We start from the raw sequence: 26,959 nt of genomic DNA on the forward strand, positions 1-26,959 counted from the left end.
ACCCCATTAAAAAAAAAAAAAAAAAAAAAGGGTGGGCGCGGTAGCTCACACCTGTAATCCCAGCACTTTGGGAGGCTGAGGCGGGCAGATCACGAGGTCAAGAGATTGAGACCATCCTGTCTAACACTGTGAAACCCCGTCTCTACTAAAAAACACAAAAAATTAGCCAGGCATGGTGGCTGGCACCTGTAGTCCCAGCTACTTGGGAGGCTGAGGCAGGACAATGGCATGAACCTGGGAGGCAGAGCTTGCAGTGAGCCGAGATCACACCACTGCACTCCAGCCTGGGCAACAGAGCAAGACTCCGTCTCAAAAAAAAAAAAAAAGAAGTAAGTTACAGAATGATACAGGCACTGTGATTCCATTTCTACTAAGTTAAAAAATAGACCAAAAAAAAAAAATACCCACACAAAAACATGTCTAGATTTTCATTGTGTATTCATCGGTCCATTATTTTGAATTACAACTGAATGAAGAGACAGACAGATGGAATCTAGGTATCATAGGTAACACAGAGTGAATATAGGGCATAGTCCCTATTTTAAGGAGTCCAAAGATGGAAGCATAGGCTATAGCCCTATCTACTAGCTGGCCAATAATATTCATAAATACATAGGCAAGGATGTGAATGTATGGTTCAGAACACACATAAGAAAATCAGGGGATTTGAGGTAAATGAGCTACTTAATCCTTTCTAAAAACACACCTTTTTTCTTATTTAATTTGAAAGTAAATACATCTTTCATTTTCATTTTTTATTTTTTTCTATATCAGGCCACTGCTGGAGACATCTTTTTCTTAATTTAAAAACACAGGCAAAAATGTGTATAGTTTAGAACATAAGCATATTGAAGCTATAATGAAAACAAGGGGATGGTTAATATGTAATTCAGTATAGTAGTGGCTAACTGGGTGTGATGATGGAGGAGACCACAGGGAACTTTTCCATTCCTTCAGCTGGGCAGCAAGTATGGGAATTCCTTTTATTATTTTTCTTTTAAACTGAACATATAGATTTTTATATCCTTCTTAATACGTATTTTATAATGAAAATGTTTTTAAAAATTATCTTTTGGGCCGGGTGCAGTGGATCACGCCTGTAGGCCCAACACTTTGGGAGGCCAAGGTGGAGGGATCACTAGGTCAAGAGATCGAGACCATCCTGGTCGACATGGTGAAACCCTGTCTCTATTAAAAATACAGAAATTAGCCAGGCTTGGTGGTGGGCGCCTGTAGTCCCAGCTACTCATGAGGCTGAGGCAGGAGAATCGCTTGAACCCAAAAGGCAGAGGTTGCAGTGAGCCAAGATCGTGCCACTGCACTCCTGCCTGGCGACAGAGTGAGACTCCACTCAAAAAAAAAAAAAAAAAACTCTTTTGAGCCCTGCCACAATTTATATTCATAAACTCTTGCCCCAGTAGATGGTGCTGTGTCTTGGGAAGCTCTAAATGAAGGAGTGCACTAGCTTATTGGGTTGCAGCTTGGAGTCCGTGGAAGCTCATATGTGAATCTCGAGGAAATCAATTTAAACTTTTACCCTCTGAATGGGATTTTGTATGAAACCATGCTCGAGTGTGTGTGTGTGTGTGTGTGTGTGTGTGTGTGTGTGTGTGTGTGGTGTCTTAAGACTGTAATATCTAAGATTAACTTGGGTGATCACTAAAACTCCAGAAGTGCTTTGCCACATTATAACCAGGCTTGAAGCCTTGAAGCCTCTACATCTTTTTTTTTTTTTTTTTTTTGAGACGGAGTCTAGCTCTGTCACCCAGGCTGGAGTGCAGTGACACGATCTCGGCTCACTGCAAGCTCCACCTCCCAGGTTCACACCATTCTCCTGCCTCAGCCTCCCGAGTAGCTGGGACTACAGGCACCCGCCACCATGCCCGGCTAATTTTTTGTATTTTTAGTAGAGACGGGGTTTCACCGTATTAGCCAGGATGTTCTTGATCTCCTGACCTCGTGATCCGCCCGCCTAAGCCTCCTAAAATGCTGGGATTACAGGCGTGAGCCACTGCGCCCAGCCTGAAGCCTCTACACCTTCTATAAGAATCTCGAAAATTGTTAAACACTGTGAAAGCCTGTAATCCCAGCACTTTGGGAGGCCGAGGCGGGCGGATTATGAGGTCAAGATATCGAGACCATCCTGGCCAACACCCTGTCTCTACTAAAAATACAGTGACACCCTGTCTGACACCCTGTCTCTACTAAAAATACAGAAATTAGCTGGGCATGGTAGCACGCACCTGCGGTCCCAGCTACTCGGGAGGCTGGGGCAGGAGAATCACTTGAACCCGAGTGGCAGAGGTTGCAGTGAGCCGAGACGAGATCATGCCACTGCACTCCAGCCTGGGCAGCTGAGCGAGACTCCATCTCAAAAAAAAAAAAAAAAAAAAAAGACTGTGAAAGGACTGGGTAGCTATCTAAGAAAAATATTAATAGCAACACTGGCAAGAAATTGCCATAGCCCCTGACTACCATTCTTGGATTCTTCAGCTGTGTCCACCAATGTTGTAAACATGGAAGTATTTAGTCATTCCACAAATATTTATTGAGTACCTACAGAGTCCCAGGAACTCTGGTGTCCCAGGTGTTGTGTTTGGAAAATTCAGGAAAATAGAGAGTAGTCTCTTTCCACCTGCTGCTCTATGCAGCATGGGAGACAGACAGGTAAACAGGACATTACAATAAAATGCAATGTACAGACCCAGACACAGTGCTTTGGAAGCATAGAAAATGTATCTGTTAACTCTGCCAGAGGGGTTAGGAAGGGATTAAGAAGGAGATTTAAAGGATGACTAGGAGTCCCTAGGCAAATAGGAGGAGGAAACAGCCCATGCAAATAGCTCAGCAAGGCTATGGCCAGTAGTGTGGTTTGACTAAAGCTCACAATCTGTGAGAATGTGGGGCGAGAATCAGAACATAATCAGAGGCCTGATTATCAGGTGCCTGGTCAAGTTGAGGAGTTTGTACTTTATCCTACAAGGGAGATAAACTTTATCTCCCTTTCTTTATCCAACCAGGAGAAACAATGAAAGACTTTAATCAGGGGAGTGACAGGATTAGGTTTGCATTTCAGAAGGATTTCTTTTTTTTCTTTTCTTTCTTTTTTTTTTTTTTTGAGATGGAGTCTCACTCTGTTGCCCAGGCTGGAGTGCAGTGGTGCAATCTTGGCTCACTGCAACCTCCATCTCCTGGGTTCAAGCAATTCTCTTGCCTCAGCCTCCTGAGTAGCTGGGATTACAGGCATTCGCTACCACACCCAACTAATTTTTGTATTTTTAGTAGAGACAGGGTTTCACCATGTTGGCCAGGCTGGTCTTGAACTCCTGACCTCAAGTGATCCACCCACCTCATCCTCCCAAAGTGATGGGATTACAGGTGTGAGCTACCGCACCAGGCTCAGAAGGATCTTTGACACAGATATAAAGGATGATGGGCTAGAGAAAGCGAGAGTGGAGGCTTAGAACTGCTTAGGGAGCTTTTCAAATAATTCAGGTGAAAGCAACTGAGGAGTTAATTCTGGGTAGCAGCAGGGCAGAGCTGTTTTCTGTATTTCTAGTTAGGACTTTGGCCCATCCTTCCAGAATTCCAGTGGCAGTGCTTTCAGGGTTCAGGTGAGTGAAGGCACCGTAAAGGTCCTGATGGAGTTTGAGGCCAGCCTGGGCAACACAGTGAGACCCCGTCTCAATTTACATTAAAACATAAATTAATTAGAAAAATAAAAAATAAAGGTCCTGAGGGCCAGGCAAAATGCCTCAGATAAAGAAATCATCATGAACAGGCACCAAGTGGTTCATTCATTCATTCATACATTTATGTGTTAATAATTCAGCCAGAGGTTTAAAGAACATCTATTTTATTAGGAAGGTGAGCCTTAAAGGTGAATACTCAAGGGGCCTGAATACTTAAAGAGGGGAAGGGGATGCTATGTGCTTTCACTTCAAGTCAGCGGGAAGAATGGCACACTCAAAGTGGGGAGGTTAGCCTGGCATGGTGGCACCTGTAGTCCCAGCTACTCCAGAAGCTGAGGCAGAGGAATTGCTTGAGCCCAGCGTGTCGAGGCTCCAGTGAACTATGACCCGGTTTCTTAAAAAAAAAACAGCTGGGAGTTTATATTCTAGGGATAGGGTGACAAACGAACAACTTCCAAAATGCACAAGATGTATGAGGAACAATTAGTTTGGCTGGAATTTGCGTTGGGGGGAGATCAGAAGCTGTTGAGAAGTAAGGCTGTAGTTGGTGAAGATATCCGACTCGTAAAAAGGCAATGGGAGCCCTTTAGAAATTCCTGGGATTCTGTTTCTTTGACTCGGGGTTAGGAAGACAGGGAAGTAACAAGTGCCTTTTTTTTAAAAAAATAGTTAGGAGACCTGATACTGGGGGTGGGGGGCAATGTCATCTGCCCCAAGCCACACAAGTGTAAGATCAGGCATGCATGTCTGCCAAGGTTTCAGTTCAATGTCCGTGCCCGCCTTTTGCTCTCTTCCCAAGGTACAGAGGCAGAAAGGCGCGGCGCCCTCGGGTCCCAAGAGAGAAGGGCGCCAAGCTCAGAGCCAGTTCTGTGGAAGGGTAGGGGAAGGCCTGACCGCGGGGGCAATGTGGTGGCGGGACAGTCGTATACACCTTCAGGAGAACCACCTCAGGCTGACAGGCAATGCGGAGGGCCCCGAGAGCGCCTTAGGGTTACCTGCTCCAGAGAGCGAGACTCCTGTGCTGCAGCCGGGCTACTGGGCGCCGCCGTGCGCCCACCCCCTGCCAGTGGTTCGCTCCGAACACCCCTCGTCGGGCGGCGGGTACTGCGGCCCGCCCCACTTCCGGTTGTTGCCGGGCCCTATATCCGGTGTCCGCCCGCCCTCGGCTCCGCCGCCGTGATGCTGTCCCGGTCCCGCTGTGTATCCCGGGCGTTCAGCCGCTCGCTCTCCGCCTTCCAGAAGGTACGGTCTGGCCGAGCCGGGGCCCCGACGGGTGAGGAGTCTGTTGGCGGGCAGACAGGCGACCTGGAAGGCAGGGGCGCGGCGCGCCGGCCGGGCCGGGCACCAAGGGCACTGGGACGCGGAGGCCGCGCGGGCTGGGCGGCCCGGGGCCGTGGTTGCCCTCGGGACCGTTTTGCGGAGCCCAGCGGCCCCCTGCCTTCTCCAGGCAGCCTGCGGGGAACGTTTCCTGCTGTACCCCACCCTCCGCGCGGGAGCTGGGGAGCCGCGCCCGTCCAGATACTTGACTCAGAGTTAGGGAGGAGGCGCGGCGGAGTCCTAAGGCGGGATTCGGCGCCCGTCTTCTCTTGCTATGTTATAATCAGTGGGTATTAATGAGTCCCGTTGGGAAGTTGAGATAGTTTGGCAGGCCCAGCGTGTTGATTGGGACTGCCAGCATGGTGTGTTGCATTTACCTTCGGAGTTACGAGATTCACCTGTCACCACCACTGGGACAGCTTTGAGCGTGTACTTAAAAGAAAAAGCTGGGTTTTTTTTTTTCATCTTGGGTGACGTCGATAATGTCTTCTTTCTCAACAGGGGAACTGCCCTCTAGGGAGACGTTCCCTGCCTGGTAAGTTCTGCCCTTGCCGTCACCTAAAATGCTCTCCTCCTGGGCAGAGCAGTATGTGAGGAACTCGGGGGTGCCTGTGTTTCTCATAATATTTAAAGACAGTTCGGTTCAGAGAGTAGTGAGACACAATGCTACATAATCACGAGCTATCGTTTATTCATTTAGCTCGTAGTTGAGTTTCTACTGTGTTAGGCACTGTGCTAGACACTAGGGATACAGGAGTGGATACAGAAGTGTACCGTTCTTGCCCTCATGGAGCTCCTAGGCTAGTTGGATAGTGTCAATTGCTAAACAAGCGAACAAAGGCAAATTTTGGTAACTGCTGAGAAGGAAACGAGGGTGGACAGAAGAGCCCTTTTTGAGGAGGTGACTTAAAAGTTATGGGCATGGCCGGGCGCAGTGGCTGACGCCTGTAATCCCAGCACTCTGGGAGGCCGAGGCGGGCGGATCACGAGGTCAGGAGATCGAGACCATCCTGGCTAACACGGTGAAACCCCATCTCTACTAAAAAATACAAAAAATTAGCCGGGCGTAGTGGTGGGCGCCTGTAGTCCCAGCTCCTCGGGAGGCTGAGGCAGGAGAATGGCGTGAACCCGGGAGGCGGAGCTTGCGGTGAGCCGAGATCGCGCCGCTGCACTCCAGCCTGGGCGACAGAGCGAGACTCCATCTCCAAAAAAAAAAAAAAAAAAAGTTATGGCTAGCAGAATGTGACGGAGCTAACCCAGTGAAGCCCAGGAGAAAGAGAATGGCATTCACAAAGACCCTGAGGAAGAAAAGAGGTTGGCAGAACTTAAGAACTGGAAAAAAGGTGATTTGGCCAGAGTATTTTGGTTAAGGGAGAGAGTGGCAAGAGATAGAAGATGGTATAGAGACTGAAGGAGTTTAGATTTTATCCTAGCAGTTAAAAAGAAAAAAGTGTCATCCATAGCTTTTTTTCTGTTGTATGCCTAGCCTGAGTATTTGTTGAATGGGTTGACCTTGTTGTGGGCTTTCTTTGTGCCAAGCATTTATATGAGTGCTTTCTGTGAATTTTTTAATCATCTCAAAACAGTAAGAAGTATTTTCTCTATTTTACAAATGCATAACCCAAGACAAGAGAGCTTAAAAGCCTTGGCCATGGTCACCCACCCAGCTGTTGATCAAGCCAGGTCTACCTGACCCAGCCTGAACTCTTAACCCACCATGTTCTCATTTACTCATGGACTCAACAGATCATTTATTGAGTGCTTACTATATGCCAGCCGCTGTTCTAGGTAACAGGGGTACAAATGGACTGTAGCCTCGAGATTTTATGGGCTAGCTGGAGAGAGAGAGCAAATATATATTTATGCTCCGACAAGGGCATAAATTGTGGTTACTACGAGAGAGGAATAAAGGGTGTGATGAGAGGGTGGGATGATGTAGACCAGCTTGGGAAGGTTGGGAATGTCAGTAAAGGCTTCCCTGAAGAAGTGACATTTAACTGAGACCTGAATATAAAAGAGCCAAGAAAATGTATTCCAGGCAAAGGGCATTGCTTGTGCAAAGGTTTTCAGACAGGAAAGGACTTGACCAGTGATAGACATGGGAAGAAGCCTGTCTGGCAGGAAAGATAGAGTGGGCTGGACGGTACAGGATGGTGTAAAGTGTGGACTTTATCCTAAGAGTTATGAGAACATAAGGCACCTAGCACAATGTCAGCTTGTAGTGGACTGTCAATAACCAACATATTTTTCAAGTGGGAACCCTGAACAATGTCAGTAAACATTTTCTCCACTTTATAGGTGGGCAGGACAATACAAAGAGCCTTGCACTTGGGGATTTGCATTTGGGCTCAGGGATTCACCTTGGGCTAGTCACTTAACCTCCAGAAGTCCTACTTACATGAAATGGGAATAATGGCAGATGGTCGTTCCACTTCAGAGAGTTGTGAGACTAAAATCAAAATGAGGTCATTATGGGAAAGCTTTTTATAAACCCTAAAGCACTGTACACATGAAATTTGCTGTAGGATGAACTCTGAATTGGACTCCAGGTTCCCAAAATCAGTGTAAGCCGCCAGCTATTCTAGTTCAAAAACATACTATGCTTAGAATTTGCACTGCATAGTCATTGGCTGCTGGACATAGAGGTGACTGGCTTACCTATCTTGGGATGCTTGTGAGGAGGTGGGCATAAGAGAGGGCTAGCTCTCATTTGGTGTCTCCTGAGCCCATGGTTCAGAAAGAGTTGTTAATCTGAAAGAAAAAAGACATAAGAAAGAATTCAGAAGAGGCAGCTGTAGTTACTAGTCATCAGTTGGGGAAGTGCAGTTAACTATGATAAGGACAGCTGGTGGGCAGAAAAGGTCTCTCACCTTGTTGAGAGTGAGCAGGGTGGAAGACTTCAGAAAGGGATGGGAAGTCAAACTGAAAGATGGGGACATGATTTTCTCAGCTCTAGGACAAGCTGGAGACCCCGAGCCTAAAGTAGCCAAGTCTTTGCTACTAGGATTCAGGTGATAAGATTTCCAACCCAATCTTTTCAAACCCAGACCAAACATCCTCCTTGCTTCTCAAATTGGGTTATGTATAGTCACAGGATAAGCCATCCCGTGTCTTTCTCAAGCTTCAGTTGTATTTGAAGACTTGGCGAGTAGAGACATTTTATTATGAAAACATACAGGAATAATGAAAAGTTCTGACTTTTTAAGGTAGATGAGATTATATAATCACTTTGGGCTGTGCCATCAAATTTTTTCTCTTTCCTCCCCAGCCAAACACATACCCACTCAATCTCACATACCCATTTGCTCTCTGCCACTAAGGCTACTTTGGAAAAATTTGAGAAGCAGGATTCTATGATAAAGATTATATCCGTTGCCGTTGATCGTGCTCTGTCTCAGGGTTGGGGGTGAGCAGACCCCTTTTCCATTCCCAGCATGTATCCTTTGTGAGATAAGAGTTGTTGGTTAAGAGTTATTTTGTTTCTTGCAGGGGTCTCCTTATGCCAGGGACCAGGTTACCCTAACAGCAGGAAGGTTGTGTAAGTATCACTGGGGAGTACAGATATGTGGCCACAGGTTATTTATTAAGACATAAAGTTCTAAATTTGACCATCTGATTTCTTCACTGGCCTCTAGACCTAGAAGTTGAGGTGATTATGTTGAGTCCCTAGACTAACCTCAATGTTCACTTTTCCCATGTGATGTTCCTTGAGCATCAGCTCCATGTCAGGTGTTGGACTGGGAGTGTGCCCGCTCTCCACGTGTTTGGATTATAATGAAAGTTAAGTTGGAATCCTCTTTTTATGGGATATAGAAGGGTGCTCCTAGATATTCTATTTGGATGTAAGTGCAGCTGAAAGGCTTGAGGTTACATTTATTGTGGAGATTGAGAGCATCCTCTCAGTAGCATAGTTACTCATTTTTAAAAACAGTAAAAGCATAAAACTGGTTGAGTCCTGGGACTGACTAGTTTGGAGGGAATGCTGTTATTGCATAATGCAGAGTTTGGAGAAAGGCTACCCATGTGTGTTTCAGATTAACTTCTGCGTATGAATGTTGCTTAAATGCTGCTTTGCATTCCAAGTGTTTTCGTGGTGGTGCTAAGAGAATGCTCTCTAGTAACCTGTTCAACAGCTGTCAGGTTGCTTACTCTACAGGGAGAATCCTCAAAGTGAAGAGGTCAGCGGATGAGCTTCTTACTTACTCTACATCACAATGAGGGTTTTTGTTGTTGTTTTGAGACAGGATCTTGCTCTGCCACTTTGGCTGGAGTGCAGTAGCCTGATCTTGGCTCACTGCATCCTCAGCCTCCTGGGCTCAAGAGATCCTTTCACCTCAGCCTCCTGAGTAGCTGAGACTACAGGCGCATGCCACCATGCCCGATTGGTTTTTGTATTTTTTGTAGAGATGGGGTTGTTTTGCCATGATACTTGGGCTGGTGTCAAACTCCTGGGCTCAAGCAATCCATCCACTTGCCTTAGCCTCCCAAAGTGGAGGATACAGGCGTGAGCTATGGTGCCTGGCTGATTTTTTTAAATTGAGTAAATGTTGCACTCAGTACTAGAAATATGAATCCCTGTGTTATTTTGGAGGACAGTTTGATAGTCATAAGTCTTTGAAGTGTGTGTACCTTTTCTTTTTTTCTTTTTTTCGAGACGGAGTCTTGCTCTGTCACCCAGGCTGGAGTGCAGTGGCGCGATCTTGGCTCACTGCAGCCTCTGCCTCTCGGGTTCCAGCAATTCTCCTGCCTCAGCCTCCTGGGTAGCTGGGATTACAGGCGCATGCCACCACACCTGGCTAATTTTTGTATTTTTAGTAGAGACGGGATTTCATTTTGTTGGCCAGGCTGATCTCTGAAACTCCTGACATCAGGTGATCCGCCCGCCTCAGCCTCCCAAAGTGCTGGGATTACAAGCGTGAGCCACCGCCTGGCCTGTGTGTTCCTTTTCATCTAGCAGTTCCATCTCTAGGAATCTATACTGAAGAACTGGTATATTTATCTCAGATTTAATATCTGATAAGATAAATATTATCAGATTTATCTCAAAATGGCAAAGAGCAAGGGATTGGCTAAACTATAGCATGTTCACTTGTTCACACTATGAAAAGTGGGAAAAAGCAGGTTACAAAATAATTTCATTTTCTACTGTGTGGTATGATCCCATTGTAAGTATTCTTTTTGCTATTTCTAATATTCTGTAGTGAACATCTAATTATTTAGAGATTCAAAATGTATTACTCATCTGCAATCAAATGAAAATTGGGGCAATCATGAATCTACAATAAATGCACTAAATACTTGAAAGTAAATAATGAAGAAAAAGTAAACTTTGTGTGGGATCACCCCAATCATGTCACCCTAATCCAGTATCTTTGTGTGTGTTGTGCCTTTTTTGTGAATAAGGTACCCACTTTATTTAATAAATCTTTTATTGTAAAACAATTTTTGGTTTTATGTTTTTACTAATAGTATTATATTTACCTGATTAAAAATTCAAAAAGTAAAAAGGGTGTCTATGAGAAGACTTTTTTATCCTTGTCCTCTAGCCACCCCCCCCGCGAATGCCTCTTGGTAGTGGTGGCCACCACTCCGGGTTCCCGGATGACTTTCAGAGCAGCCTCTGCACTTGCATGTTACCTGTTAGTTCTTGCCTGTGGGCATGTACTTTACAAGGTTACAAACTATATGTAGAACAATTTGTATTCTTGTAGTTTTTAAATATCTTCATTTTTTCTTGGTTATACATAGACCTTATAGTTATTTTGACATTATAAAAGTAAAAATACCTAAAGGCAACTTAAATCTCTTTTACTTTTCTATTATAAAAATGCTTGTTGTAGAATATTCAGACAATCCTGAAGTATAAAAAGTGAAAGTCTCCATCCATCCAAATCATTCTCCCAAATTGTGTAAGTGTGCAACACATAACCAGAGATACCACATATGTCTACATCTCTCACCCCTCAGAGGTAACCACTGTTAATGGCTTTGTGCATACAGGGTGAGCTGATTCTCCAGCTTATATTATTTACTGTAAAGGCCATATCAGTAAATGCCTTGGTCTTTGAGGTTCGTTTTGAATGAGTCCGGAATGTATTGATCTGCTGTGTTCTAGCAAGAGAACCGAGTAGGAGATACCATATGGGGTTTGTGTGTGGTTTTTTTGTTTTTGGGTGTTTTTTTTTTTTGGCATAACACCTTGTTTTACTTCCGAGTTAACCTTGTTAATCTTGCTGCCTTATCTGATCTAAATCTGTTATCTTGAGGGCAGAAATTCCATTATACCTTGCACAATGGCTTGTACCCTGGGCAGGCCATATATCTATCTTGGATTTAGTTAAGAAAGAGACCTGGTTGGACATGGTGACTCACTCCTGTAATCCCAGCACTTTGGGCAGGATCTTGGAGACCCGTCTGGGCAATGAAATCCATAGTCTACAAAAAGTAATTTAAAAAATTATCTGGGTGGCATGTGCCTGTAGTCCCAGCTACTCGGGAGGCAGAGGTGGGAGGATCCCTTAAGTCCAGGAGTTTGAGGTTACAGTGAACTATTATCATGCTACTGCACTCTAGCCTGGGTGACAGAGCAAGACTCTTAACTCTTAAAAAACAGAAAACCAAATCAAGAAGCTAAGTCCTTTCGGTCTGCAAAGGACCAAGGTGCTTATTTTTTTCTTTAAAGAACCAAATGTAAGTCTGTTTTGTGAGAGCTGGCATTGCATTGCAACACAGGGGCCTGAGCATACTTGGGGAGCTCACCATTTAAGGTACCTGGGTCTTTAGGCTCTACTCCAGACCTGCTGAGTCAGAATCCCTGGGGGAGAGGCCCAGACAAGTGAACTTTGAAAAAGTTCCTCCCCAAGTGACACTGATGGACACCCCTGGTCAAGAGTCACTGTTTAAGGGGAAGGTGACCCATGGGGCATTAACTAGACTAAAATGTGAGTGGTTCGCCTGCTAAAGGAGTTAACGTGTGTTTCTTTTGTAGCATTAACAACAGTGTCTTCAGTGTTCGCTTTTTCAGAACTACAGCTGTATGCAGTAAGTACCTGCCTTCTTGGGAATGGAATTTTATGGGAAGAACAACAATTGATTGAGTTTAATTAAAGAAAAATATTAAAAAGGAAAAATGAACTACTTGTGATTTTCTTTTTTTATTTTTCCTAGAGGATGACTTGGTTACAGTCAAAACCCCAGCGTTTGCAGAATCCGTCACAGAGGGAGATGTCAGGTGGGAGAAAGGTAAGATTTAGTTTCCTCTTTTTTTTTTTTTTTTTTTTTTGAGACAGAGTCTCGCTCTGTTCCCAGCCTGGAGTGCAGTGGTATGATCTCGGCTCACTGCAGCCTCTGCCTCCCAGGTTCAAGTGATTCTCCTGCCTCAGCCTCCCGAATAGCTGGGATTACAGGTGCCCACCACCATGCCTGGCTAAGTTTTTTGTATTTTTAGTAGAGATGGGGTTTCACCATGTTGGTCAGGCTGGTCTCAAACTCCTGACCTTAGGTGATCTGCCCACCTCAGCCTACCACAAAGTGTTGGGATTACAGGCCTGAGCCACTGTGTGAGCCACTGCGCCTGGCTCCTCTCACTTCTTAAGTTTAAGTGCTATCTAAAATTCTCCCCTCCCCCCAGGATAGTTGTAGAATTTATAGCTCTGCCGTTTTCTTTACATATGTACTTTGCACTGGCCCTGTAGGAAAGGGTTCTTGTAACATACCTGCCAAAATGGGTTTTGTGGCTACTGGAGGCTCCCGGCTAACAGGTAGCCTTGTAGCCTTTGATTGTCTTTTCAGCTGTTGGAGACACAGTTGCAGAAGATGAAGTGGTTTGTGAGATTGAAACTGACAAGGTAGGCTTATCTTATATTCGTACCAGTTTTTCATGGGCTTCCCTTAGTTAACCTAATGAAAGAAACAGGGACTTAACCATTGTTTAGAGATAATTTTTAACTAGCTCTAACTTCAGTTGTAAAATTATTGGATTCATTCAATTAAAAAAAAACTTTTTACATTTAACTTTTTTTTTTTTTTTTTGAGACTTGCTCTGTTGCCCAGGCTGGAGTGCAATGGCCTGATCTCAGCTCACTGCAACCTCCACCTCCTGGGTTCAAGCGATTCTCCTGCCTCAGCCTCCCTAGTAGCTGGGCTTACAGGCGCATGCCACCACGCCCGGCTAATTTTTGTATTTTTTGTATAGACAGATAGACAGGGTTTCGCCAGGCTGGTCTCAAACTCCTGACCTCAGGTGATCTGCCTGCCTTGGCCTCCCAAAGTGTTGGGATTACAGGCATGAGCCACCGCGCCTGACCTGCATTTAACTTTAAATTGTTTGCTGTGTGTGTACTATGTACTTCATTTAGTAGCTTTAGTCTTGTAGTGTGTGGTGAGGGGGTGGGGAGGGTAAATGAGCTGTTTCCAGTTTTTCCTGTATCACTTGGAAACCTATTAACTGAATATTGCCTGAATGTTTCTGAGAAAGGACAGAAAGAGTGAATCTTGACAATAGCGATGACTTATCACCCTTGCTCTGAAATTATGGCCTTAAGATATTTGTGTGCAGGGCCTTATATATTGTGTTGCAACTCTTGTGACTCACTGGAGATTTGTTGTTGTTGTTTTGAGACAACGTTTCGCTCTATCACCCAGGCTGGAGTGCAATGGCGCAATATCGGCTCCACCTGCCAGGTTCAAGCGATTCTCGTACCTCAGCCTCCGAAGTAGCTGGGATTACATTTTTGTAGTTTTTAGTAGAGATGGGGTTTCACCATGTTGGCCAGGCTGGTCTTGAACTCCTGACCTCAAGTGATCCGCCTGCCTTGGCCTCCCAGTGTGCTGGGACTACAGGCATGAGCCACCGTGCCCGGCTTCATTGGAGATTCTATACAGCTAATTTTCTAATGCTGGATAAACATTTGGACTTCCTCCATCTGTCTTCCTCTTCCAGACATCTGTGCAGGTTCCATCACCAGCAAATGGCGTGATTGAAGCTCTTTTGGTACCTGATGGGGGAAAAGTCGAAGGAGGCACTCCACTTTTCACACTCAGGAAAACTGGTGGTAAAGAAGTTCTCCTGGTGGTCAAGGTCTCCAGTGTTCCCTCTTGGGATTGGGACTGAGCATAATATGCTAATTCCCCGATATGTCAAAGACTCTGTCATTCCAGCTGCCCTTAGTTGAGGGAATAAGGGGTAAATTTATATATAGTGTGAACTTTAAATGTCAAATTCTAAAAGAAAAGTTTATTTTTTAAAAAATAAACCTTATACTCTGAAATGCTTCAAAACTTTTTGAGCACTGACATAATGCTCAAAGGAAATGCTCATTGTCTTTTATGGGGAATTCAGTGTTGTTTCTTTTCACATCTATTCTCTCATATCTTTAGGAAGGGTTGGTATTTCTTTTGGGAAGAAATGAGAAACGAATTTGTACTGGACCTGATAGGATTAGAGATTAATAACTTTATCTGACTCTTAGTTAAATTTTATAACCACTAAAAAGTCTATTTCTTTTTCCTAAGCGAGAATCGTACCCGTAGACCAACGAGTCACAAAAGTCTATTTCTTTTTCATTGTTACACTAATAAGGCAGATAGACCGCGTGATTGAGGTTAGTCAGGCAAGACCAGAAGCTCAGAGTAGAAAACATGTATGGTAGAAGGCTGGGAAATAAGGATAGTCCTCCTGTTGCAGAAGTTTGTCTGAGCACTAACCCTGGATATAATGTCCAGATGGGTGAAAAACAGAAACAAACATTTCATTTAAAGTTGTGAGATTATTACTTGGCCACCTCAGTGATTTATGAGTCATCCTGGATGAAGCGCTTTCTTAAACCTAAGTCAACCCTCGATGACTATTTTATTTTTTGAGACGGAGTTTCACTCTGTCGCCAGGCTGGAGTGCAGTGGCCTGATCTTGATTCACTACAACCTCCGCCTCCAGAGTTCAAGTGATTCTCCTGCCTCAGCCTGCCGAGTACCTGGGACTACGGGTGCATGCCACCACGCCCAGCTAATTTTTGTATTTTTAGTAGGGACGGGGTTTCACCATGTTGGCCAGGATGGTTTTGATCTGTTGATCTTGTGATCCGCCCGCCTTGGCCTCCCAAGGAGAGTAATCCCTTGGCCTGTAATCCTGGGATTACAGGCATGAGCAACTGTGCCCAGCCTGTTTTTTAATAGTATTCTTGCATATGTAATGTTAAAATAGAGGATGGAGAGTATCAGTAATTAGAAATATATTATGTTTATGTATGCATTTCAATATTTTAAATTGCCTAGGTGTTTTTTTTTTTTTCCCCTTGGAAGTTTACATTTTCTTGGGCTTGAAAGGTGCTTTGAAAGTACTTGCTGAATTTATTCAGTAGAAACCTGTGAAATTGGGAAGGGAGCTATAAATTGAGCCAGTTATCTGATGGACATTTAGGGACCCTGAGGACTAGAGAATAGTGCCTTATGTCATTGTGTGTGTGCCTTATAGTGCTTTGCATATTACTGATACCCAGTAGACATTTGTTACTTGATTGGAGCTAGAGTTTTTGCCACTAAATTTTGCTTGGTTGCTTCTCATTTCAGACAGTGCCAGTGGCATATACTTTTCTTGTTTTTCAGCTGCTCCTGCTAAGGCCAAGCCGGCTGAAGCTCCTGCTGCTGCAGCCCCAAAAGCAGAACCTACAGCAGCGGCAGTTCCTCCCCCTGCAGCACCCATACCCACTCAGATGCCACTGGTGCCCTCGCCCTCACAACCTCCTTCTGGCAAACCTGGTAGGCTTCCAACTCCCACATGTCATGTGGGAGAACATCTCGTCTAATATGTTCCCTCACAGGGTAAACTCTAGACTGATGATGGTTCTGAACAGGCCAGGTTGGCTGCTTTGTAGAAAGAATTCTAGACTTTGTATCCAAAGGCCTGCTGTGCATCTCAGCTTTCTGTTACTAGCTGTGTGTCTTTAGGCTAGTCACTTAATTTATCTGAACAGATTGTTCATCTGTGAAGTTGGAGTGATACTAATATACCTCAGAATATCTTGAAGATTAAGTCACAGTACATATGAAAGCACTGGCACAAACTCAGTAGATGTTTCTTTCTTTGTCTGATGCAGCTTTATCCTCTTTTCATTTTCAGTGTCTGCAGTAAAACCCACTACTGCTCCTCCACTAGCTGAGCCAGGAGCTGGCAAAGGTCTGCGTTCAGAACATCGGGTAAGCCTCTGAGGACCACTTCCAGGAAAGAGGCAGGGGGCAGTGTCGAGATTAGTGGAGTATGGGTGTGGTGGTGCCTACCTTTGAATGGCTGGCAGCTCATTCCCTCAACCTTGACAAAGGGAGTTTAGGATATAACTTCTTCATAGTCACATAACCATCAAATGATAGGATTAGAACCTGAGGTCTTCTGAACACTCGTTCAGTGGTTTTCCTATTATATTATGCTACCAGTGAAAGCCTTGGGTAAGTTAAATATTTGTAGGGGATGGTAGCTTAGTAACTCACCCCCTTCCTCCCACGATGTCACACACTTCAGAGAGGTGGTTTAGTGAGCTCTATTCCTATACTTCCGGGATACTTAGCTGTAGCTAAGGGATAATACTCAGTAGCAATAGCTGTCAGGTGCAAACATAAAACCTCAAGGAAGTATGGTCAGGATTGTGGTTCCTCTGCCTGAGAATACTTCCTAAAAATATGATAGCCTGGAAAGTTTGTTGCTCATGAGGTTCTGTTCCACAAATAGCTATTCTCATGCAAGTCTTTATCAATAGAAAGTGCCCTTTTTCTTATGATTCTTATGTTGGCTAGACTACACTACACTACATTCTTTCATAAATGGGTTTTGGTTTTTAAATCACTGTTTCTGAGCCTTCATTCTTGGTCAAGCCTCAGGCACATCTGAGTGAGTAGTTTTGTGTTTGCATGTGTTTGCTTGGAGGAGAAAGGGCCACCACAGGAAAGGGAAGCCTGGAGCTCTTGTACTCAGATACTGTAGTCCTTGGCCATCTACTCGTGGCAAGCCGTGTTCTTTCTGACTACACGGGGAATGCTTGACCCAGAGAGATCAGATTGTCAATGCTTGTTCCACTCTCACTTTCAGGAGAAAATGAACAGGATGCGGCAGCGCATTGCTCAACGTCTGAAGGAGGCCCAGAATACATGTGCAATGCTGACAACTTTTAATGAGATTGACATGAGGTAGTGTCTCTAGTCCCTTTTAATCCCCTAGGCCCTTTTTTGTTAGAGAACACGAACTTGCCCCAGTCCTTATCTAGTGCAGATTCTAAAACTGACTTGTCAGGGAAGAGGTATTTGTTTGTTTATTGTTTTTTGTTTGTTTGTTTTTGTTTTTTGAGATGGAGTCTTGCTGTCTCCCAGGCTGGAGTGCAGTGGCGTGATCTCGGCTCACTGCAAGCTCCGCCTTCCGGGTTCACGCCATTCTCCTGCCTCAGCCTCCGAGTAGCTGGGACTACAGGCGCCCCCCACCACGCCTGGCTAGTTTTTTGTATTTTTTTAGTAGAGACGGGGTTTCCCCGTGTTAGCCAGGATGGTCTCAATCTCCTGACCTCATGATCTGCCTGCCTCTGCCTCCCAAAGTGCTGGGATTACAGGGGTGAGCCACCGCGCCTGGCCTGTTTATTGTTAACTTTCACAGAGTGACCCACTGGCTTCTTCTCTAATTGGCTTTCCTGATACTATGCCTGCCTCCTCCATGACCTTAACCTTAGCCTTGGCTAGGTGTAGCAGCTCACACCTGTAATCCTGGCACTTTGGGAGGCCGAGGCAGGCGGATTGCTTGAGTCCAGAAGTTCAAGACCAGCTGGGTAACAAGGCGAAACTCCACCTCTACAAAAAATACAAAAATTAGCCAGGTGTGGTGGTGCACACCTGTAGCCCCAGCTACTTGGGGGGCTGAGATGGGAGGATCGTTTGAGCCCATCACTTACATATTTTCCTAAGTGATTCAGAATCGAGTAGATGAAAAGGCAAAGATAGGCTGGGCTTGTCTTTCATTTTACCCAGCTTTGATAGCGAAATGGAAAACAAGTTGTGTTTTTAAAGAACCTTAGAATGTTAACCAAAGGTATTAATTCATTAGGTGTGTGTATGCCCATTTCTGTAGTGAGCTAATTGTTGACTTACCTGTTTTCTTCAAGGTTTCGATGTGTTCAAGTACTGTCAGGAAGAGAAATTTGACAAACATGTTTTGAGTGCATACTGTATACGGAGTACTGTGCTGTGGAATTCAGTGGGGATATAGGCTGGGCACCATGGCTCGTGCCTATAATCCCAGAGCTTTGGGAGGGTGAGGAAGGAGGATCACTTGAGCTTAGGAGTTGGAAACCAGCCTGGGCAACATAGCAAGACTGTCTCTACATAAAATTTAAAAATTAGCCAAGTGAGGGCTGGGTGCGGTGGCTTGCGCTTGTAATTACAACACTTTGGGAGGCTGAGGTGGGTGGATCACATGAGGCCAGGAGTTCGAGACCAGCCTGGCCAACGTGGTGAAACTCTGCCTCTACTAAAAATACAAAAATTACCCAGGCATGGTGGCGCATGCCTGTAATCCCAGCTACTCGGAAGGCTGAGGCACAAGAATTGCTTGAACCCAGGAGGAGGTTGCAGTGGCTGATATCGCACCACTGCACTCCAGCCTGGGCAACAGAGTGAGACTGTGTCTCAAAAAAAAAAGTTATGTATGGTGGCGTGGACCTATAGTCTCAGCTACTTGGGAGGCTCAAGTGATCCTCCTGCCTCAGCCTCCCAAATGGCTGGGACTACTAGGAACACAGGCGTGTGCCACCAGGCTTGGCCAATTTTTTTAGTTTTTGTAGAGACAAGGTCTCGCTGTGTTGCCCAGGCTGGTCTCCTGAACTTCTACGGTCAACCCATTCTCCTGCTTTGGTCTCCCACTGGGATTACAGGCATGAGCCACCATGCCTGGCCAAAAAAGAATTTTTAAACAGGTCTTCAAGAATGACTAGCATTTTGTCAGCCTTGTGGAGAAAGGTCATTCCAGACGATGTTAACAGTATAGACCATGAGATGGGCAAGTAGAAGACACATTTGAGAAATTGTCAAAAATCATTTCTGTTGTGAGGATTTTGTATAGCAAAGAATGGTAAAGAAGGTTGGATCCTTACTTCAGAATGTTTTGAATGCCAGAGTATGAGTTTATATTTAATTCAGGAAGCAAATCAAGTCTCAGGTCATCTCTTTGTTTCTTTTTGTCCTGAGGGTTTAGTCTGCGAATCTACTTTTCATTAGAGAAATTTGCTTTTCTTTGGAAAGGGTTTGAAAAATAGGGAGAAGGGAGTGTTTTCTTGATAGTGTGCTGTGGCATTGTTCAGGGTAGGGCTCTGTGACCTGTTTTACTAGATGTCATCCATGCTGTTGGGAAACTTTCTGAAGAGACTGGATGACATTCAAGCCAAAGATTTCTCTCTTGTTCATAGGATGTAGGGGAAGGACCTTGACTAATGAATCACAAAGGCTGCAGCTTATGTTTCAGTGCATTAGGGCCAAATTGTACACAAATTGAATTGGACTTTGAAATTCTACCCAATTTCTTAAGACGAAACATGTAAATATTTGTGGCCCTGAAAGATGCAGTTGGCCCAACAGCTTTGATTGGAAAGTAAGCGTAATAGCTGGATCTCCTTTCAGCAGCTAATCAAGGTGTCACTTAACAATGGCCTGCGGTCTTGCTGCAGCCTAATTTGGTTTAGATCGAGTGCCCTTTGGGTCTTTTCCTGATCAGCTAACCCATAAGGGACCTTTCTGAGACCTTCTCCCTTCCTCTATTGTCCCAGCCTTTGCCTCCAAGGGCAGAGCTCTGAAATAGAAACTACTTAATGACCAGACAATAACATTTGGGCAGGTTTGAGAGCAGAGATGTTTATCACATCTCTTTCTCTCTTCTGCAGCTCTTGTGTCTTGGGAACCAGTAATGTCTTTAGTGTGGTAATCCTAGCACTAAATAAGGTTAGAATCAGGAAAACAAGCATTTTAAACCCAATTTTAAACCCAATCAGTCCCCCTTGGAAAAACTTCCTTTTTCAAAAACAAAAGATCTGAAGGGGGCTGTTAAAATTGTACCACATCTTACCTTTCATGCTAATGTCGAATTAGGCCATTAGAGGGAGAAAGGGAGAACTGAGCATTTGGCCCTGAGATAAAGTTAAATTCAATTTTCATTGTAGAACTGCATTACTGCATTCCGATAAATACTGAGATTTCTGCAGCAAAGTGATGGGAAAGCCATTTCCCACTAACTCTGCAATGTGTCATTGAAAAAAACCAGTCCCAAAAGAATAAAGGCTGTTCATGTTGTAAAGGCTTTTCAGAAGACTTGCTGCTTAATCTGAAGGGGACCAGCCTAAACCACAAGTGGCCACTTTTCTAAATACCAAGGAAATCACAGCCACTAAACTAATCTTAAGGGCAAGAACTGTGTCTTAATTAGCTTTGTATCTTGGTACCTGGCCCTGACCCTCACATGTAGTAGGTGTTAGTACCTGTTTGAAAGAATAAGTGGATGGAACTGCTAACTCTGGAAAGATGAAGAATGAATATGACTTTCTGTGAGCCTGAAAGAACACTGGGTTATACCCTTCCCTGCATAGTCATGACTGCTTTTTCCCATATGGAGCCTCATGTACCCATGAGGTGTTTATTTTAGTCTCCACTAATCAAGAGATAGGAGGAATATCACACGGGAGTTATACTCAGATTTGGTGGGGTTTTTTTTTTTGTATTCTAACAAGAAATAAAAAGAATATTGCTTATTTTGTAGATTTTGTTTATACTTTAAAAAAATTTTTTTCAGGATGGATAGCTCAGTTATTCAGGGCGAGGATGTTGGTGTGCTGTGTGATCTCTTGTTCATATGATGTGTCACTGATATCTGTGACTTCTAGACCATGAAGGAGCCCTGTAAAGAGCTCAACCCACCTTAAAGACAGATTGGGCCTGATTCCTTTATATTTCTTTGTAAATATAAAGAACAGAGTTACTGTGTTAACCTCAGGTAGACTATTTCAAAACTTGAACTAAGGTAATGGTCCAAAGGGAGGGAAAAGCTCTCACCTAACTGTGTATATGGAGTGAGAAACCTGTGTGAAAGTCAAAATGCAGGCTTTGTGGTCAGTTTGTTTTGTAATGTTTTCACAGTAACATACAGGAGATGAGGGCTCGGCACAAAGAGGCTTTTTTGAAGAAACATAACCTCAAACTAGGCTTCATGTCGGCATTTGTGAAGGCCTCAGCCTTTGCCTTGCAGGAACAGCCTGTTGTAAATGCAGGTGAGTTGCTTGTGGCCAGAATTGGAGAGGTCCTGGGAGGTAGGTGTATGAGCACAGACCTGCTCCCACATGCAGAGGATCAACAGACCAAGGCTTTTTATTTGCTACCTATAGAAATATCAGTATCTTCCCCAGGGATTTCTTGGTTCACCTTCCTGAAGCAGCATCATGATTACTTTCTACCCACCAGCTGGGCAGAACAGTTTCTCTTCCCAGTGTACAGCTTGGCAGCTGCTCAGGCAGCAGGCAGTTCTGGGATAGCCCAGCTCTCCAGGCTGTCTCCTGTCAAGGTGGAAGCGTGTGTTCTGGCTTCCTCCCCTCCCCCAGCTCCACAGGCCCTGTTATCTTGGGGCCTGACTTCCACACTTCGTGTAGGCTCCTGGCTGACCTTCGATCTTAGGTCGATAGGCCTCACTGGGAGCTTCGGCTTGGCCTCTCATGGACCTGGTGCTTATTTTCTTTCCTTTTTACTTACCTACGTCATTGTAGTATTGACCTAACAAGCACTTTGTTTTCCTGTTGACACACTTCCCTGTTCCTTGGGAGATTGGAGAGGGGGCAGTGATACTTTTGCCATCCTCAGCAGTGTCAGGGGCCCTAAAGGTCTAGAAGTAGAAGCCCCAGTCCCTCCCGTTGAGTGGTGCTCTAGGGAGGTAGAAGGCCATCTTTGTTTTGCCCAAATGTATATCTCTTCTTGTTTTTCCCATTCTTCTCATGCCTCCCTGACTGGCTCTCTCCATCTTTTTCAGTGGCCCCCTTCTGCTTGCCCACACATGTAGGCAGCTCTCAAAAGTTCTCGTGGCCTCTTTTTCACGTTACATGCTTCCTCTGGATGTCTTATCTAACAATACAACATGGACTTTTTGCGGAAATGATTCCCAAGCCTTTATTTTCCCATTAGTGCTAGGTGTACATTTTCAGATGCTGGTTTGCCATCTCTTGAGGTAGCGTATTTCAAAGCCAGATCACCCCGCTTACTCTTGGATCGCCCCTCTTCCTCTGTTGAGAGTTGGAAGCAGAGAATGGGTAGTATCTCTATATCCCTTTTCCTTTGCTAATTTGCCCTTTTTTGGAACATTTGTTAACCCTAGTCATTCTCTGCTAAAGGAGGGCTTGAATAGAGCTACTTAACAAGAATTTAGTGCATACCTATCCTATGTAAGCCAGTGTGTTGAGCCCTTCTTAGGGCTGCCAGAGAAATGGATGCTCCTATGCCCAGGCTCAGTCAGGGACTTGGGAGATACTACACTTGGTTGGGATGGGAGTAAGTGGAATGCCAGCTGTCATGCATAATGCAATGGTGTTCATGGTGGTTGGTCAGCCCACACTGTATCAAGCTCTGCAGATTTTTACTCTGTTAATGCACATATTACCTCATTAGTCTTGGCCTTCCTGGGGAGTTGTATGTAACATGTATTTTCTCTCTCATAGTGATTGACGATACAACCAAAGAGGTGGTGTATAGGGATTATATTGACATCAGTGTTGCAGTGGCCACCCCACGGGTATGTTGGGGCAGGAGGTGGGGAATGTTGGTCTTAGACTCTCACCTTATCTGTGTGAAGGAGATCACACAAGAGAAATCATTTCTTTAATTCTGTATTTTTAGAAGGGAGTTAGTAAAAGTAACCTTTTTTTTTTTCTTTTAAACCATGCCACATTCTTTTATCTTAAGACTTTCTGTTAATCACATTGAGTAATGAAGGTATTCTAGGGAGGGGATACCACTGGTTGAATCAAGGGAGTTGTTAACTATAAAAGGTACTATTAATTTGCAACTGAAAACAGCTCTTCACCCCCTTCAGGGTCTGGTGGTTCCAGTCATCAGGAATGTGGAAGCTATGAATTATGCAGATATTGAACGGACCATCACTGAACTAGGAGAGAAGGTAAAGTAGAAAGATGTATACAAGCTGCTGAGCAGGCGAGGGAAGAGAGCCTTCGGAAGGCTGGGCTCACCAGCAAGCCGTGCTCATGGAGAGTCAAGTGCATAGCCCCTGAGAAAAGCAGTGGCCCATGAGAGCTAAGTATTATATATATCTGGTGGAGTTTACCATGCTCTGGTAACTGAAATCTCATCAGATGAGACCTGCTAGAAAAGATCATCTTTGAAGTCTTCAACTGTATGAAATTGTGCCTTTTCTCTGGTGGAGCACTGGTCATAGACACCTCAGCCGAACAGCTGTCACACGGAAGCTAGCGCTTGTGCCATCGATCTCGATACAAGCTTTCTGGACTTCCTTTGCTTTTTTGTTTTTAGAGGCAGGGTCTCGCTGTGTTGCCCAGGCTGGAGTAGAGTGGTAGAGTCGTAGCTTACTGCAGCCTTGCGCTCCTGGGCTCAAGCAATTCTCCTGCCTCAGCCTCCCGAGTAGCTGGGACTACAGGTGTGCACCACCATGCCTGGCTAATTCTTAAGTTTTTTATAGAGATGGGGGTCTCGCTATGTTGCCCAGGTTGGCCTTGAACTCCTGGCCTCAAGCAGTCCTCCTGCCTCAGCCTCCCAAAGTGCTGGGATTATGGACTGACTTTAGGTGAAGGAAGCTGGGTTGGCTTAATATTTCAATTATGAAATCTGTTTTTAGGCCCGAAAGAATGAACTTGCCATTGAAGATATGGATGGTGGTACCTTCACCATTAGCAATGGAGGCGTTTTTGGCTCGCTCTTTGGAACACCCATTATCAACCCCCCTCAGTCTGCCATCCTGGGGATGCATGGCATCTTTGACAGGCCAGTGGCTATAGGAGGCAAGGTACGAACCGTCACTTCTAAGGTCCTAGTGGCTAGGTCTTGATGAAAGGGAAATCCAACTAAATGCTAATTGTAAAACATTAACTATAATTTCAGGCCTGAGTTCCATTTCTTAGTTTCTAATAGCCAAGGCACTGATTATCAAATTGTGGTCTGGATCAGCATCATCTGGGACCTTATTAGAGATGCATATTCTTAGACCCCATCCCAGACTTAAAGAAGAAGTGCAGATAATCCTGATGCATATTCAAGTTTGAGAACCACTGAGCTGAGAAGGCTTGTTTGCTTCTGTGGAGTGGGGGATATAGTTGGAGACGTGGTCCCTTGCCCCTGGGAAACAGATGACAATTATGCATGTCAGTCTATGAGCTGCCAAGTTGTATGATAAAGCTTGTAAATTTCCCGGGAGTTCAGAGAATTAAGTATTAAAAGGGGCTTGAGCTGGCCCTTAGAAGATACGTTGGTATCAAAAAGCTTTCTGGGAACTCCTGTGTTTAGAATCCTTTTGGGTTACTGACTCCTGTGTGAAACCACAATCCGTAGATCTTCCTGGAAAATGCCCATACACCCAACTACACGTACAATTCCAGAATTTGTAGACCCCAGCTTAATTTTTTTTTTTTTTTTAATTCTGACCCCAGAGAGAAGCAAGTACAGGCAGCCAGAACTGAAGGGAAAACTTTCCTTGTAGGCAGCAGATGCGTTTGAGGCCAGAGTATGTTTTTAAAAAATAAAAGGCAGTTGTGAGAAGACAGTTTTCTTGGCAAATTTTGTTTCTGAGTGGGGAAGCTTTGCACTGAGGGTAAGGCCTGGTCTTTGAAAATACTGTAAATATGCAGAGGCAACATCAATAGGAAAGGCTCTGGAATTAGGAACTTTCCTATGGGCTGTGCTAAATCTCCTTCAGCAAGGCTGGCTGTGGCTTGCTGGAGACAAACCTATTTACCTTTCCTCTCTGTAGGTAGAGGTGCGGCCCATGATGTACGTGGCATTGACCTATGATCACCGGCTGATTGATGGCAGAGAGGCTGTGACTTTCCTCCGCAAAATCAAGGCAGCGGTAGAGGATCCCAGAGTCCTCCTCCTGGATCTTTAGGAGGAACCCACACACCCTACAAGTTGATCATGCAGGAACTGAAAACCAGTCTTCTCCCTGTCCCCTCATGGGTCCCAGGTTAGCCTGGTGACAGGCAGGCACATGCTGTTGGCCTCAAGCACAGAAGCAGAGCACTATGTAACCAGCAGTCACAGGTCTTTTCTTGGTGTTCCTGCCAGGCTCTCCCTCTCTCTACCTGTCTCATACCCTCGAATATCTTAATTCCTTAGGCTTGAGAGAGAGAGCCTTAATGGATGCTCATTCATATTCCTGCCTTTCTTCCATCAGCTCTCTGCAAAGATGATTTTGCTTCTCCCTAGTGCTGGTATACTATAGAGAAACCCCTGGGGACCATGTGATTAAGTTCCTATCTTTTGAAAGTTTGTTCTACAGAGACTTCTAGGAGGATGCTGTGCCTCCCAAGCTCAGAGCAGCCTCTGTCCTGGTTGTGCACATTCTCCCTTGATTCCACTTGTGTGGAGGGATTGAACACAGGCAAAGAGGTGCTGCTTTGCTTCTTCAATGGCACCTTCATTCTCCGTTGTCATTGACTTCAAGATGCCTCTTCTACCTCTTCCAGGAAGCACAGGCCAGGGGATCTGGGTGTGTGAGTGGGAGGAGAGGGCAGAGGTCCCCTGAGGTCACGCGTTGTAATCATCATAGAAGGAGAGCCCAGGCCTGCCCTAAACGCTCTCCATCATAGGCTGACACCAAGAAGACTCGTCTTGGCACAATCTCACACAGCTGGGGCTGTAGCAACCCTTTCCAAACTCTTTGCTGATTGCTGGGCCTCATTCTAGCACCTTGTTCTTAGAGCAGATTCTAGCACATCATGGCAGTGGGACCGAGTGTGGTCCTGAGGAAGGGCCAGAGCCTGGTAGAGACTAGGGAAGGGAGGTCTCCTCTAGACTGACTCAGATTGCCTTGAGCTTTTCAGTTAAGTTGCTGTAAGCACCTGGGCTGAGGAGGCAGTTTTTGTTCCTTCCTGCGTTATAGCGGGGCCTTGTCTCTTCCTCTGCAGGACACAGATCTGGAGGACGTGGACTGGGGTAGGAAACCACCCTGAGGGTGTTAGTACATAGTGGTGAAATGGATGAGGTCATTTCTAAGGTGTGTTGCCGGTGGATCTGGGCACAATCATTGGAATTCCTTGGAGCCACTGGGATTCATGGCTTTGTATCCAACTGCATCCAGGCCTGAGGCTGCTGACGTTTGACACCAGGGCCAGTAGAGAATGCGCTTTTGTATCTTGAGCCAAGAAGTGAGGCCTGGGGGTGGGGGAGGGGGGAAGGGGTGGGAGCCAATACTGAGTGCCTGCAGCATCTACTACTCTGTCTTCACTATTCAGAACTTGTAACTAAAGTATTTAAAGAAACTGATTTTAAATGCAAATTAAAGGGCAGATGTTCTCAAACAGGGTTCCTGTATCTGTGTTCCTTTTGGCTACTGAGGTGGTACAAGTTCCCAGCACTGTTGCACTGAAATTATTGAAAGCCACTCAAGGTCCTGTTGCTTATCTTGTGAAATCAGAAATCACTTATGTGGAAGTTAACACTGTCATAATTTGACAGAAGGTAGAACCCTGACTGCCAGCCAGGAAAATTGCCAAAAAGAGTCAACCTCTGTAAAATATTTGAAGAGATTTATTCTGAGCCAAATGTGAGTGACTGATGGCCTGTGATACAACTTTTAGGAGATCCTGAGAACTTGTGTCCAGGGTGGTCTGGCTACAACTTAGTTTTATACATTTAATACGTTTTAGGGAGACGTAAGATACCAGTCAGTACATGTAAGATGTACAGTGGTTTGGTCTGGAGAAGCAGGA

The 26,959-nt window shown here is 45.0% G+C and overlaps 1 protein-coding gene across 2 annotated transcripts; it reads left to right on the plus strand.

The window, feature by feature from the left end:
* Positions 1 to 4,813: 4,813 nt before the first annotated feature.
* DLST (dihydrolipoamide S-succinyltransferase) lies at positions 4,814 to 26,548 on the plus strand. Of its 2 annotated transcripts, XM_054448459.2 has the most exons (15): positions 4,814 to 4,934; positions 5,511 to 5,544; positions 8,499 to 8,547; positions 11,998 to 12,050; positions 12,177 to 12,251; positions 12,801 to 12,856; positions 13,951 to 14,062; positions 15,612 to 15,764; positions 16,126 to 16,202; positions 17,086 to 17,183; positions 21,159 to 21,289; positions 22,721 to 22,794; positions 23,095 to 23,178; positions 23,872 to 24,039; positions 25,000 to 26,548. In XM_054448459.2, exons 1-15 carry the CDS (start codon positions 4,872 to 4,874, stop codon positions 25,132 to 25,134), a joined length of 1,362 nt encoding a protein of 453 aa, XP_054304434.1. In that variant the 5' UTR covers positions 4,814 to 4,871; the 3' UTR covers positions 25,135 to 26,548. The 2 variants fall into 2 exon arrangements, with proteins under 2 accessions (XP_054304434.1, XP_054304437.1); XM_054448462.2 differs by lacking the exon at positions 8,499 to 8,547 and having other exon boundaries at positions 4,834 to 4,934.
* The last annotated feature ends 411 nt before the right edge of the window (positions 26,549 to 26,959 follow it).

Source organism: Pongo pygmaeus, chromosome 15 (assembly GCF_028885625.2).
Source record: "Pongo pygmaeus isolate AG05252 chromosome 15, NHGRI_mPonPyg2-v2.0_pri, whole genome shotgun sequence".
In the NCBI taxonomy this organism is placed as follows: Eukaryota; Metazoa; Chordata; class Mammalia; order Primates; family Hominidae; genus Pongo; species Pongo pygmaeus.

Bases quoted from the DNA above. Each gene is read 5' to 3' on its own strand.
- DLST (XM_054448459.2), top strand. From the start codon at position 4,872: ATGCTGTCCCGGTCCCGCTGTGTATCCCGGGCGTTCAGCCGCTCGCTC. The intron at 17,184-21,158 runs GTAGTGTCTCTA...ATGTTTTCACAG, and splicing joins TTTAATGAGATTGACATGAG to TAACATACAGGAGATGAGGG. The intron at 21,290-22,720 runs GTGAGTTGCTTG...TCTCTCTCATAG, and splicing joins ACAGCCTGTTGTAAATGCAG to TGATTGACGATACAACCAAA.